Source organism: Mustela lutreola, chromosome 5 (genome assembly GCF_030435805.1).
Source record: "Mustela lutreola isolate mMusLut2 chromosome 5, mMusLut2.pri, whole genome shotgun sequence".
In the NCBI taxonomy this organism is placed as follows: Eukaryota; Metazoa; Chordata; class Mammalia; order Carnivora; family Mustelidae; genus Mustela; species Mustela lutreola.
Window position 1 is genome coordinate 143599961 of NC_081294.1, and position 15667 is coordinate 143615627.

Below are 15667 nucleotides of genomic sequence, written 5' to 3' on the forward strand. Positions count from 1 at the left end.
CTACAGCAGAAAGGAATTGTGTGAAAGGAGCAATGTGGGCAACGAGTAGAGCTCCAGGACCACGTGAAGGGACGGACGAAAGAAAGCAAGGAAAAGGCACATCCCTTCTATTTGGGGGACTGCAAGAGAGACAGGAACTAAGGAGTTGGAGTTGAGACAAATAAATGACATTTGCAAAGAAGGAGGTCGAACACTTTGGTAACTCTGCCTATTCTGTAGCTTTTCACAACCTGAAGCCACCTGTCGGTGGGGCTTTGTCTGTTTTACATTTCAGCCTTGCTGCCTATCAAAGAGCTTAAGAATGTGGTCCTGTTGTCTTACAAGTTCATTTGCAAATGGCGGTATCCTCTTGTTGATATTATCATCCTTGCCCCTCAGAAGTAAAAACAGGATTAGGTGAGCCCCTAAGATCCAAAGAAAAGAGGATAAAGATTCAAGAGCCCTGGGGCATCGAAAAGAGGGACACCATTATCTCCATTTGAAAGCAAGCCCGAGACCCAGCTTTGCAATTTGACCCAGACCGCTTGGGAGCGGGGGGGGGGGGGGGGGGGGGGGGGGGGGGGGCGGGGATTGAGACTCCAATCCAGACGTTCTGCCTTCGAGTTTACATTTTTATCCTAAACGAATAGTATGAATTCGGCATAAATGAATAGTATACATATTGTCGTAATTTATACCATCAGTGACCTAAATTTCTGTAGTACAGTTTTCCTATTTCTTTAACCTGTCTTGGATGACTAAGTGTCTTCAGATTAGGTTTATCTATTCTCCTAGGGATAATTATTCATATAGCCACCTAATTTACTAAGAAAAGATCTTTAGAAATTTGACTACTGAAAAGTCAGTGCGTGATCTAAAAGGCTCCACTACAAACTGTAAGTAGATGAGCAGCCTCAGATAGAGCGCAGATGCGGTAGCTGAAGACAATAGGGCTCACTTACCTCTCATCTCAGAAAATGTTGTCAATTCCCTCCACTAAGGCTTTAGTTGTTAAATTCACTTCTTTTCTCTCCATCTTTGTTTAAAATCAGATGTCATCCTAATTTATGAGGACACTAAATGAACATCAAGTGATTCGAAAGGAAAAGGAGTGTCTATAATAATCTGTAATCTATTCAAATTAGACACCAAAAAATTACCTCTTAGGAATGGTGGTAAGCATGACTTGTACCCATGGATAGGCAGCTCTCCTTTCCTTTCTAGGGCACATGGGGACTTGACCAATGACATGTACAGCGGCTAAGGTAAACGCACAGGGAAGACTCCAGTAACCCCATCCTCTGTTGACCAGATGGTGGTTCTACACATCCAGCACAGCCCATATTGCCAAATGACTACCTGGAGAGTCTCCTGGACTCAAGATGAACTTAGAGTGAACAAGAAATAATTCAGGTCCCTCTAAGATACTAGAGTTTTTTGCTCCCACGCCATGGCCTACACTATCTTGACTTATACAGAAATACACTTGTGTTTTTCTCATGGGCCACCTTTTGACAGCTTCAGACTAGTTCCAGTGACATGGTGACCTTCACCTGCACAGGTGACCCATGCACAATGCAAGGCTTATGCTCTAGGCAGTTCTGAAAGGTGGTGGAGAACTGGGCCATGGGGGCTAAGTGCCTGCTTTACAATTCTGTCTTGGCCACTTCTCGGCTCTACCATGTTGGGCAGCCCCTTTCTGGTACCACAGTTTCATTTGCAAAATGTAGTTTATAACAGTGTCTGTGACATTGGGTTGCTATGGGGGAAAAGGGCGGTATGAAGGAAAAATAATATACACAAAACACAGAAGAATGGCACAAAGTCAGTCCTTGACAAGGATTAGATAGGATGTATCTTGTCAAGATCAACCCTAAACCACCGCAGGGCCCATGATTGTTTTATTTAGCCGGTCCAAAATTCCCTGTGGGGGTCAGGAGAATTGACAACTACATTATCAAACAGTGGAAAATCATATTTTTAGTATAGTAACAAGAGGATGGAAAGTCTTTTACTAAAGAGAGCTCTAATGCACTGGTCCTTTAGTGGTTCTCCAGAATGGATCAATTGCTATTTTTAGCTTAGGGGTCAATATTAATAGATGAAATTCACAAAAGAAATACCAGTAATGAAAGTGACACATTCAGGGTCAAAAGGCATTAATACTATGGAATCAGAACCTCTTAGGCAAAGAAACTAAAATAATAGACAGCCTTTGAACTTAAAGGGGGAAAAAAACCCCCTGAAAGGTGAAGTTGCTGGTATAATCCATAAGAAAATGAGACTGGCATTATTCAGCAGCTCATTCACTTTAGATGGTTCCTAAATTGCCTGAAATCCCTTTTATATTCTGCAAAGATCAAACATATTAAGAATGCCAAAATAACGTTAGGTAACCCCTTTCAGACGTCAAAATAACTACTCAGAATAAAAGAAAGATTTGCAAAGTTCAGGACTATGAAGAACACAATTAAGTAGCAACTTTACGGGGGAAAATTATGGGGAGTCAAGGTGTTTAAAAAAAAAAAACATAAAACAAAACAAAACAAAACAAAAACCACAAATGCCAGCCCAGTCACTTACCCAGGGGTTGATTTTGATTTTGGCAAAATACTGAAACTGAGGTCCTGGATTCCTTCACTTGTAGATCAGGGTAATATCTATTTTTTACATTCATAGGGGAACTTGGAGGAACTCTAACATATGCAGAGTTTCAGAAAAATAGTTAATAATATTAGCTTACCTATCCTTGATCAATCTAGAAGTCAATGTGATAAGCAAGATTTCCACCTTGTTTTCCCATGGCCTGTGCACAAGTCTATACCACATGTTGATTTAACAGGGAGGGTTATTTGCAGGGCTTATGTTCCACTTTAGTTTTCCCCAAAAGACTGGAATGATAGATCCAAGGGCTTCACAAAAATGACACCCTTCATCATTGCTGCTCCAAGACGAGGTGGCTAACAGTGGTTTTATGTTCCACACTGTTGTGTACCCTAATGGGCATCACATCTGCCATTATTTCAGAATTGAGCAACTTGAAGGATTCTAAAACTCCCACATGCTTAGCCGAAACATTTAAATGCACCATCCCACTTATGGACTGACCTGGAAAATGTCATGTGATTCAGTGATAGCGTCTAGTAAGTGTCAGATTCTGTGCACTTTATCTAATTTCGTGATGTGTTTTTTTTTTTTTTTTTTTCGTGATGTAGGTTTTTAATGCAACTTTATTCTCGTAAATCATTTCCTCACTTAGAAATCATCAGTACATACCAAAGTACATTACACTGCAAACTCCTGCTACAGATGTGGGTGTACTTTAGAGCAAAAGGTGCTACCAACAGAGTCAGGAGAAAGAACGGAACTGGGACAAGTAGAAGACTTGACGTTGCAGTCGTGCATGTATTCCACGGAAAAAGTTCAGTCCAGACAGTGACTCATGACTTGATTACATCATTCCCAGCGCGAATGCATGTGAACCTACTCAGGCTTTTCTTCACAGAGCATCCAAAAAGAACTACATAATTAGAATCTGTAGATAAAAGGTCTTGCATAGTTTCAAAGACGGTGCATAGCTACTGCTCTTGGTAATGCTAAAGGCAACTATTGGTCTGTCCAAAGAAAGTCCTATAATACAGTGCCCTATTCCTTTATTCATTAAATAATTAGATGCAGACATAATTCAAACACAAGAATTTTTAGGTTAATTAAACCACTTCAGTTAATACCACTCATTTTTTCCCCTAGAATGATGTTAAGCTAATGAGGGAAGGTATGAATATAATAACAACAAATTGAAAGAGTGGGGATTTTTTCTTTCTGCATGCCCAGTATTTCTGAGCAGATACTTTAAATTTAACTTAAGCATATCCTAAAAAGAATATCAGTTTTATCTCCTTCTATAACTGCTGTCACTGCTAGGGGACGGAAGAAAACTTTGGTCAGTTTTTCTTTTCTTTTCGCCTTTCAACAGACAAGATACAATAACCTCCCATTCCCCAAATGGGATCATCGTTGTTTAAACTAGCAAGAGAAATGCTTTCCTTTTCCAATTTAATTAAGAGATGCTACTCAAAAAAAAAAAAAGTCCACGTTCTACCTTTCACTCAAATGAATGTTGCCACAGGCAGCCTTATCCTTGAACATTTTGTAGGAACATTTTGGACATTTTGTAGGAACATCACCTTCCAAAGAGGATAGAGGCTAACTCAGTGGTGCTCACTCTGCTTGGTCATGTAAGTCTTCAAATGCACAGTGGGAAAAAGAACTGTCCCAAAGGGTTTGCTTTGGGATATTTGGGAAGAGCAACCATGAACCATGTTTTACAATAATTTAATGGCCGATGTACAGAGCCTGCATTAGATAATTAGAATTTTGAAAGCCATGTTGGCTGATGACAGAAGTGGCAAGGCCACCTGCAACACTTTAATTTTAAAGTTTATTATGTTGCCCTCAGTTAGTTGCATTCCCTGTTTTACAAGTTTATGTCTATTTAAAAACATACGTTCCGGTGAATGTTTCAAAGTGATCTGCCAGGGAAAAAGAAAGCAAAATGAAAAGAACCTTATTGACCCAATGTATTTCAAACCTTAATGGAAGAAGAAAAAAATGAAATAATGGAATAAATAAACTTAAAAGAAAGTCCCAACACTGATATAATCTAACATTGAATCTGAGTATTTAATAAACCAATAAGAGAAGTTCATCCCCTCTTAATTCTTTTAGGTTAGGATTTAACTTGGCCTTTTAGGCCAAAAGCTGCTTGGACAAGTATTGAATGAGAACAGGTACTGCCATTTTTAGCAATGTCAACAATGACGCTTAAAAAGATGGTTGTTCGTGGGGCACCTTTGACTCTACTTTGAGAATGGGAGATGAATTTGAGCCTCACAGGTTGTGACTAAGCACCTGGTTCAAGGTCCTTCTTCCGTCGGCTTGAATTAGTCAGCTTATTCAACCCACTTCATTGTAATTGAGTTACTTGCTCTGTGAGTGATTTGTGGTCGCTAGGAAGTTCTTACCTTGAGATCCAGACTGGCTCCCCGACATTGACAGGGGTCAACATTTCAAACGAAAAGCTAATTATTAGGTCATGGTAACTTGCTGTGAAAGGAAGATGAGATGAAGGGAGAAAGCTGCGTGTCTTCCAAGACTGTTCGTGATACCATATGGTCTGACACTGGCTGCACATTTGAATGAAAGTCATTACTAAAATCTAGAAAATGATGAAAGTTTGGGTTTCTTAATAAGTCTAAATGAATGCATGAAAAAATTAAGAATATATTAGCTTGGTATTAGGAAAGTCAATTCTGTGTTTACTTGGGTCAGATTTATTAAATATGGTTATCACATAATTAATATATTTGAGATTGTGGCTCTTCTCTATTATTGGTCTTATTCTGTAACTTTCTGAAAAAAAAAAAAAGGATTTATAGTGCTTGCGTTATCTTCACAGCCAATACACACAGGAACGAAATCATGCTGAGTAAATTTGTAACATGACATCTCTGTTTTTTCACTCTTTTAATTATTCCTTCAAAAAGTCATTTTCCCTCTGTTATTCTGCCTAAAGGACATTACCATTTTTTAATAAGAAGTTGTTGAAAAACAGTATTCCAGATTACCATCATATGGCTTGAAAAAGGCAACAAAGAAACAAGACAGCCTCCTTGTAGCAACAAAAATTAAACTTTTGAGATCAAAAGCCAAATAGTCCCAAAATTATAGTATCTTTTTTTTATTAAGCTGTTCAATAAACCAAATTTCACCAAAGAGAACTCCCTCTCCTCTTGCCAATTAATGAACAACTTTTGTTCAGTATGCACTTGTCATCACGATTCTAGGACAGATGAACTCCTCTCTAGTTCCAAAACAAAATACGCAATCTGTCCAAATCACAGTAGTTGGGAAGTGAACTTGATCCACGGGTGGGTAAGTGACATAAGCTGGCAAGTTAGCCTTAAGAGAAGGACCTTTGTAAGATGTTAGGAGGAAAGGATGTCTTCTCTTGCTTCTATACAATAACAAAGATCCCTGGCATATTTCAACTGTGAGGGGAAACAGCGTTAAGGCTGATACTAAGAATGTCCTATTCCAGAAGCATCTTTATTTTCCGCTATGATTCTCTTATAAATGGGAATTCCCTTGGGGAGGCAGAGAACTTGCTGTTGAAGGAGGCAGATCATCCCACTGCTTCAGTGTTCTGGTTTATGGTGTGACTGGGGGGGACGCGGAGTGTGAGGAGGATCTCAAGGGTTTGGCCATGTATTGGGTCAATGAGACCTTCAATATATGGCCTTGGCGTACCACAAGGCATAACATGATAATGTGGAAATACTACTTATGACCTGATAATGATATTTGATTTAGAAACTGCTGCTGGATACTCACTGTAATCTTCTCCAAACTTTTTCAGAGTAGCTACCCATTTTGATGAATATTCACACAGGATTCAATGAACCACTGCTTCATTTCCGCTCTGAGGAACGCGTGCTTTTGCCATTAGGTACTGTCGTTTATTGACGTATGATATTTCCACAGACAAAAATCTTTCATTACATATATAGGGGAAACATATAATCATTATTGGATAGTATAGAAAATAAACTTTTTGGTACTGTTCTCGGCATTTCATAATGTAAAACTAGTGACAAACATCTTTAGAAAAAATAATAAAATAGTCCTTCGGTATTAAAATTTCTTCCTAAAAAGCATCAGGCCAAAGTTAGGAGGGTGACATGTTATTAGTGCATAGATGAGTTAGGCATGAATAAAATGAATCTAATTCCACCTCTGATGGTAAATCAAACCATTTGAAATCTACAGGCCACTGTTTCTCCGAGGTCGGGTGCAAGAAACAAAAAACGCAGCTTTTTCATGGTTCTGTGGTTTCTGATGTTGCAACTGTTTTAAACACCGTGTACCCGGGATATAAATGACATAGTGCATACTTACCAGGTGGTTTTTATGCCACTTTGCTGAATGCAGGATTAATATATTTGGGCTTTTTATTGCTTGAGTAGAAAGTGCTCATTACTTATTATTTTATGTTTATAGTATAGAAATTAAAAAACAAAAACAAAAACAAACAAACAAACAAAAAAAACGAAAAGGTTTTGGAAATGGCATACATCACACTGTTGTAGTGGTTGATTTCCTCAAGATCGTCTTCTGTGGTTTTGGTGCAGTGGGAGGAGGCACAGTTGCAGGTCTGAGAGGGGGGAAGCTGTTACTGTGGCTTATTCCCAGCCCCCCGTTTTCCAGCGGAAAAGGAGGGAGGTGGGGCGGAGGAGGGAGGGGAGGGCCTGGGTGAGGAAACTTCCCCGGTGGGTGGACAGGTTCGCTGTGTAAATGGACCTCCCTGTTTTTTATGTTATACCGGGCGTCACAGTCGGGACAATAGCCATGGTACTGCACTTTTTCATTAAACCGAACTCGTTCCCGAGGCCCTGCCTGGGGACACCTGTCTTTGTCAGGTCTGTGCGTCAGAGGCTGCACGGGAGCCTTGTCCAAGGTACTGGGGGGTAGGCAGCAGATGTCTCCGTTTGGAATTTTGTTCGGTGCCCCGGGGAAGCCTCCGTTTCGCAGGAGAGTGCCATTGGTCTTCAGGGTATTGGCCACAGGCACCCCTCTCGGGGGGTCTTCACACTTGACCGGGGTCAACCGCGGGGGAGGCGGCGGAGGGTTTGGCTTTCTCAGGACGGTGAGGATCGCAGACGGGTGCGCTGGGGGTTTGATGAGGGGTGCGTTGGCCTGCACTTTGATCTTCTCGATGCTGGAGGCGGTCGTGCCACTGGAGCTACTGTTCAGGGTGTCTGTTTTGGAGCTGTCGGTCATCTCATCCTCCAGCTGGAGGTCGGAGGTCAGGGTATCAATCTGGTCAACCACCTGGTGGAAAGGACAAGGTAACTGCGTTAACAATGACCCAGAGCCAAACAGACCAGGAACAATGTCTCCCTGTTGAGCTGGAAATCTGCTCAGGGAACCTTGACTCACACTACATCCTTGACTCCATGGTTGGAAAGTGTTTCCATTCCATACATTGACAGAATGGCCTCGAGAGGTGTGTGGACTATTTGATAACCTAATGTTGTCATGTACCTAGATCATAATATACGAATTACATATACCTTCTCTTTCTGGCTCTGCTGAACCCACCAAAGATAAGACCCTGATACAGAAACAGAAATGATTTTTTAAAAACAAGGGGTGGTGGCTTTCCCTAGGGGCTCAGCCTGTAGAAAACTACAAGAGAACATTAATCTCACGTGAAAAATGAGAAAAGCCAAATACTCTGCAACACCCTAACTTTTCTTTCTTTTTTTTTAATTAAGATTTTATTTATTTATTTGACAGAAATCACTACAGAAAGGCAGGCAGAAAGAGAGAGGAGAAAGCAGGCTCCCCGCTGAGCAGAAAGCCCGATGTGGGGCTCAATTACAGGACCCTGGGATCATGACTTGAGCCAAAGGCAGAGGTTTTAACCCACTACTGAGCTACCCAGGCACCCCAACTCTAACTTTTCTTGAGATGATCAGAGAATGGAGAATCGCAAGGATACCCACCCAGCTGAGCTGCAAAAAGTCTCCAGGCCTCTGAGGATAGAAAGGGCACATGACTTGCACCTTTGGCAAGTCATAGGGAATAGACAGCCTCCACCAAAGTGAGGAAACAGCTAGAACTTTAATCAATAAATATGACAATTTAGAATTCCCAGGAGCCTAGGCACAATGCTGTCTGTCCTCACTCATGTTTCTGTTCCGTGAGCCTCTGCTGTTGGGTGCTGAGGAGTGCAGGGCAGAGAATGGAATGAATAAGTCTGGGGGAGACTCCACCCTCCACCCCACCCCATCCCTGGGCACATAGGCATAAAACCCCAGGGACTTCCCAGATCTTCATCCTTTATAAAACACAACGTGTAAGCTTTAAGGGAATGGCAACAGTCTCCTGCTTCTGAGAAAGGGGAGAAGCCGCAGCTGTCTGATTTTGGGGAAAGGGGCAGAAAATTCTCTTGGCCCCAAGAACTTGCACAGCAGATGTCTGCCATCACTTGGGAGAGGGATCCGAGTCACAGCATCTCAAGATCTGTTGCAGACACCAGGCAGAGGCGGGGAATCCAGTGTGGCTGGCCCTAATGAAGGAGAATAGATGAGAAGGAGGGAGATAGGACTGAAGAGTCATGATGCTAAAGCTGCTCATGGAAGGACGCTGGCATCACCCCTAACAGGCTTGCCTGAGGGTCTCTGTCCTGTTCATCATGGCCAGGAGGCAGCTTGCTGGAAGGAAGCAAGCCTCAGCTCAAATGCTGGATATCAGAACACACTCATTCACCCTCCCTCAGGCAGAGATCTTGCAGACCATGCTCAAGGTTGCCAAAAAGTCACGATTACCCATATACAAAGAAGGGAAAGTAACAGATCATTTTAAAACAGTTTATTTATCTATAGTCCTTTCATTTCACGTTTCCATATGCAGATTTGTCTCTCCGTCTTCAGGTCTCAGTGTGTTCCACTGTGAAGCTGGCTCTTTGACACATGGTGGCAGAATTGGACTCAAAATGAAAACATTATCGGCATCCAGAATGGTAGGGAGGATGGAGAGATTTTACTTCTTGCTCATGAGGGTCTTAAGGGATTGCTTCTTGCTACTGTCACCAGAGCTCAGCCTTCTAATTTCAGCATTATATATATATAAAACCCACTTCTCTGCATTTCTTTGAGCCACCATTATTTACCACAGGGTCCCTCTTTCAATTCTGTTGTGTCAGTGATTTTCTAAAACAGAAATGTGCTCTTGGCATCAACTCCCTGCTCAAAACCTTTCAGTGCCTGTTCATTTCTCCTGTGATAAAGATCAATTCTTAACACCGTCTCCAAAGTCGTGTATAGTTTCCCTCAGTGTTGAGCTGGTAAATGTTTAAAACTGGTTCTTAGAGGTGTAAGGGAGTTTTGATTCAAAAAGTTTGCCAATTTCTTTGGTGTAAACTCCCACGGTGATCAATTTCAAGTTAGCGAATATGACATCACTGCATTTGAGATTGAGAAGAAATGTTCACTGACATAGCAGCAGAGATGCTTCTACAGGCCAGTAGAATCAGTAAAAATAAACTCAGGGGCACAGATAATGGTAGAATGTAGTAAAATGATTAAGAATGACTGAGAACAATTAGAAAGCCTTGTATTTAATGTAATTTACTTAATATGAGTATATATATATATATATATATATATACACACACACACACACATATATATATACAAATTTAATTTTTTTCAATTCAATTAACATACAGCAAATCATTGGTTTCAGAAGTAGAGTTCAGTGATTCTATAGTTTGGTTTTTGATAATGGTTATTTAGCAGCAGGCTCACACAAAATTTCTGAAAATAGAACAATTGGCCCTTTTTAGCCAGACCCAGTCAGCACATTACTTTCTCTCCTCAAATGACTCTCCATCCTCAGCTCTAATAAATTTCCCTTTGCTCTTCTGTTCTCAAACTTCCTGGTTCTTCTTATAGACCCTCAGAATTGTCAATCTGTTTCCTGCCATAGGACATTTTCACATACCAATTTTTCTTCTTGAAATGCTTTGACGCCTCCTCTTTGTTGACTTAAAGCCTTAGCTCAGGAGTCCCTCATGACCTCAGCCTTCCCTGTTCTCCAGCAATTTCCCATGTGGGTCAGGTGAAATTGTTAAATATTCACAGGGAACTTTATTTCTTTCACTGAAAGCATTTGCATACGTTGTGATTGTTTAGAGAGTAGGAAAAGTCCTGGAATAGTCTTTCCCCTCTATACTCTCATTTCGGTGAGATCAGAGACCATGTTTGTTGGTACTACTGTGACATAAAGTCCTAAAGTGGTGAATGACAATTAAAAGGGGCTCAATAAATATTTGTTAAATAAATGCACTGAAGGCTACTTTTTTAGTTTGAGAGTGAACAACAAAAAAAACACAAACAAAAAAGAATGAATGAAAACGTGTTCTTTCTCATTTGAGTTTTGAAGTTGTTACTTTGCAAAGTCACATCTGATCAGTTATTCTAGAATAAAATAGGGAGAAAGAGATTTATCCAGAAATGATCTAGTCTGATGGAACAGTCTAGAGCTCTAGCCCAGACATCCTAGAAATTAAAGTGGGAGGACACAGGAAGAATGTGAGAGATGGGGGATGGTCCAGGCTCACCTTACTGTGCACGATCTCACCTGGAGAGACTCTTTACCCTGAGCCTTATATCACATTACATATCTACAGGGAAGAAGAGAAAGCTGGTCCACTCTCAAGGGAGGGAGGCTGCTGCTCAGAGACGAATCAGTATTGCCTGGACCTCCCATGCAGTTCTATAGCTGCTGGTGGGTTTTAGTCTCCTTGTTGTTATTTCCCAAGTGCCTAGTAAATGAAAAACTAAAACAGACAAAATACAGTTGACCCTTACATGACACAATGCTTAGGGGTGCTGCTTCTACTATGCAAAGCTATATCTCTGTTGAACCCCCAAAACTTAACCACTAACTGTTCACTGGACTGTTCACTGATAATAGAAAGAGTTGACGAACATCAATTGTGTATGCTGTATGCATTATCTCCTGTACTATTACCATAAAGAAAACTAAAGAAAAGAAAATGCTATTAAGGAAATCATAAGGAAGAGAAAGTACCTTACAGTATTGTATTTTTAGAAAGATATCTGCATATAAGTGGACCTCCAGAGTTCAGACTTGTGGACTTTATAAAGGTCAACTGAAAAGTCCTCGTGGAGGAGGGAATCCAGTGGAAGGACCTGGTATGAATTAGATACTCAAACCAATAACTGTAAAAGTACACATTTTCTAGGAGCTCTGAATAACAGACCGAGATACTGTAAGAGGAGAATAAAAACAGCCCATCAAAAAGTCAGCAAAAATCATACTAAAGATTTATACACAAAACTACAACTTTTGGAAAGCTGTAATTTGGTAGAATGTTGCTAAGAAAACATCATGGAAAACCAAAAACCATTAAAAGTATAAAAATTTCACCAAACCACCATCCAACTAATGAAAGAGGATATAGTTACTTTTATTCCTGAAAATAATCAATTTAATCAGAGCCTTTCAGTATGCCCATTAGTTTCTTTGGATGGGCATTTGTTTCTTTTGATATTTCACGGATACTAGTCAGGCATATAAAAATTATGAAATTTACAAAATCATTTGGGATAACCACAAAAAACAATTATTCATAACAGACAAATAAAGACTTTATAGAAAGAAAAAAAAAGTCAGCAAAACCTCTCTGAAGTATGAATGGCTCTTAAATGGTAGAAGAGGAGTGATTCCAAAGGCTGCTCAGGGAAGGGCCTGATAAAGTTCTTCTGACAGAAGACAGAGCCTGAGCACAAGCCACAGGAAGGTGACTCTGGGCTGAAGGGCACCGTGAGAGGTCAGGCTGTGAGACGGTCCTGCTAAGTGCTGATCAAGTACCACAGAGTCCTAGAGAGTTCCAGAAGGGAGAGAAGCCCTGTTCAAAGAGATGATAAATTGCTATTTTTCAGAATGGAAGCATCATCTAATGAGAGAAGCACACAGAGCTCCAAACAGGAAAATATAAATAAACACACACCCAGACATGCTGTCATAAGAGCACAGAACAAGAAAAAGTGTAGATGCCCCAAACGTACCAAAATGGCATGTTAATGATTTCTTGTTAAAGTTACATGGGACCCAGCTGGTGCAAGGACACTCACACCCTCCTGAGCCTCCTAGAAGCACAAAATAAATATTTTGTATGAAAAGTACCCTCCATGCACTAAGGAAGATAAAGGTGATGTTATCACCAGAGATAGGAATTTTAAAGCCAAGAAAACTATAGGAACAAAACTTGTTCTTTTTAAAAATACATATATTTTATTTATTTAAGAGAGAGAAAGAGACAGAGATCGTGAGAGAGACCATGAGCAGGAAGGAGAGGGAGAAGCAGGCTCCCAGCTGAGCAGGGAGCCTGATACGGGGCTTGATCTCAGAACCCCAGGATCATGACCTAAGCCAAAGGCAGATGCCCAACTGACTGAGTCATCCAGGAGCCCTCTTGTTACTTTTTTACTCATCTACTACCTCAGCCCAAATTCTGCTTAGAATTCCTTACTAATTAGAGTTCCCAAGCCTTTGTTTTCTTTATCCTGTCAATTCCTCACTAATTTATTTTCTCTTTGTCTAAAATGTACAAAAACTGCCTGCCTTGGTCATTGGTTTGGATCTCAGTTACATTATTGGACCTCCATGCATAGATAATAAAACTTTGGGTTTTTTCTCCTGTTACTCTGTCCCATGTCAATTTAATTCCTCAACCAGCTAGAAGAACCCCGGGAAAAAAAGAAGGAATGTCTCCTTCTCCTACAAAAGTAATGATAGGAGTTTTACAGCAATAAAACAAGGGACACCAAGTGTGTATTGAGCAACAAAAATTAGGATGACAGATTTGCAAACAAGCAATATAAGTCTGAAGAAAATTTAAGAGTATGTTTCATAATGAAAGAAATTAACAAAATATAATCGAATTCTTCTGTAAATGTGAGGGTGAAATCAACATTGTCATATATAAAGACTGGGAGAGTGTACTTTTTACAGCTAAGTGTTGAAGGTACGGATAAATGACAAATCAGAAAAAGGTAAAAAACCAGAAGAAAGGGCTAGCATACAAGGAGCATAGATGAGCAAAGAAATCATAAAATAATAAAAATGTGTATTGGTTACAAAACAATAATGTACTGATGACTAATTGGAGAGATGAGAAAAACATGAAAGTCAGATAGTAGGAAAAATGACATCTGATTGGGAAACAATCAGAGTTAAAACATTTTAAGGTCACTGTATTTTTTTGTGTGTAAAAAATCAGTAGCAATGTGATATTGATTATGGCTCATTAAGTCAAGAATGCATGTGAAAAAATTTTAGGGCCATTACTGAATTAAGAGACAAACTTATAATTTCCAAAATAATATAAAGTTTAAAGACTGAGTAAGAAAAATTTGGTAAGGGGCGCCTGGGTGGCTCAGTGGGTTAAAGCCTCTGCCTTCGGCTCAGGTCATGATCCCAGGGTTCTGGGATTGAGCCCCACATTGGGCTCTCTGCTTGGCGGGGAGCCTGCTTCCTCCTCTCTCTCTGCCGGACTCTCTGCTGCTTGTGACCTCTGTCTGTCAAATAAATAAATAAAATCTTTAAAAAAAAAGGGGGGGGGGAGAGTGGGGTTATGGACAGTGGGGAGGGTATGTGCTTTGGTGAGTGCTGTGAAGTGTGTAAACCTGGTGATTCACAGACCTGTACCCCTGGGGATAAAAATATATTATATGTTTATAAAAAATAAAAAGTAAAAAAATTTAAAAAAAAAGAAAAAAAGAAAAATTTGGCAACTTTTAAATTTTAAAAAGGCAGAAAATAAGAAAAAACAAAACAAAAATATCATAGCAAACAGAAAAGAAACTACATAAGAGAAAAAATAACCCCAAATATATTAGTAATCACAACAAACATGATTACAATACTTTATTCAAAAAAGGACACTGAAACATTCATATAAATGGACACAAATAAGATACAGCAGGCAAATATTCTAATGAAACCTGATGCAGCTCCATAAACACTAAGCAAAAAGGTCTACCTAAATTTTTCTTCATCAAAACAGTATTGTTTCTGTACTAATGGAGGCAAAATACAAAGACTGAGACAGGGACGCCTGAGTGACTCAGTCAGTTAAGTGTCTGCCTTTGGCTCAGGGCACGATCCCAGGGTTCTGGAATTGAGTCCCACATCAGGCTCCCTGCTCAGTGGGGAGTCTGCTTGTCCTTCTGCCTGCTGTTCCCCCTGGTTGTGCTCTCTCTCTCTTTTGCTTGCATTCTCTCTCTCAAAAATCTTTAAAACAACGAATGAAACAAAATTTGGAGATTACACACACACACACACACACACACACACTCAGAAGAATGTTGTAAAAAAGTAACTGACACAAGCAGAATGCCTCATTTCCACTCAATCTCATGAGTAATCAAGGAAGGGCAAAGTGAAGACAGATGCAATAGCATTTCATTCTAAAAAGTGATTCAAAACAAGACAGTCTGATCATTCCAACTGATGATGATGATGTGGATAATTGGGGAGTATGTACATTGCTAAAGGCAATATACACTCAGTCTATTAGAAAAGTTCTGACAATGTCCTATAAAGTAGACAGGGGACATTCTCTATGGTACAGGTATTTTAGGAAAAAAGCCTACCCTACTCTAGAGAAACTCAAACAGATGTGCACAGGGTTGAAAAAGCATAGGAATGTTCTTTGCAGGTTGTTTGTTATCTCATAGCAAAAAACTGGAACCCTAAATATCGGTTGGTAAGTACTTGGGTATGCAAAACAAAAAGTAGTTCAAAGGAAGTAACCAGAACTACATGTATCAATAGGGATAAATCTAAAAAAACCGAAAGTTGAGTATAACAAAGTTAAAACACAACTACTCAGTTTGCCTTTACTGTTGATATATAGAAACAAGGGTACTTTATGTTACAGAATATGGAAATAAATAATACACATCAAATTTAGGCAAGAAGGAAGGGGAGTGGATGTTGAAAGGCAGCTACCGTATGGCTAAGATACTTTATTTCTTTTTAAAATTGATGCAAAGTAATTAGGAGAAAAGGTTGACATTGGTTAAGTCTG

General features: G+C 39.9%; 1 protein-coding gene across 7 annotated transcripts in view; it reads right to left on the reverse strand.

Annotated features, from left to right (window-relative positions):
* Nucleotides 1–1825: 1825 nt before the first annotated feature.
* PRR16 (proline rich 16) overlaps nucleotides 1826–15667 on the reverse strand; it is a 194757-nt gene continuing 180915 nt past the window's right edge. For 4 of the 7 annotated variants that reach the window (XM_059175788.1, XM_059175787.1, XM_059175790.1 and 1 more), the window contains one exon: nucleotides 1826–7869. In XM_059175788.1, the coding sequence (XP_059031771.1) occupies nucleotides 7114–7818 (705 nt within the window). In that variant the 5' untranslated portion in view covers nucleotides 7819–7869 and the 3' untranslated portion in view covers nucleotides 1826–7113. The remainder of the gene's footprint in view (nucleotides 7870–15667) is intronic. The other 3 variants (XM_059175784.1, XM_059175786.1, XM_059175785.1) reach the window with 2 other exon arrangements.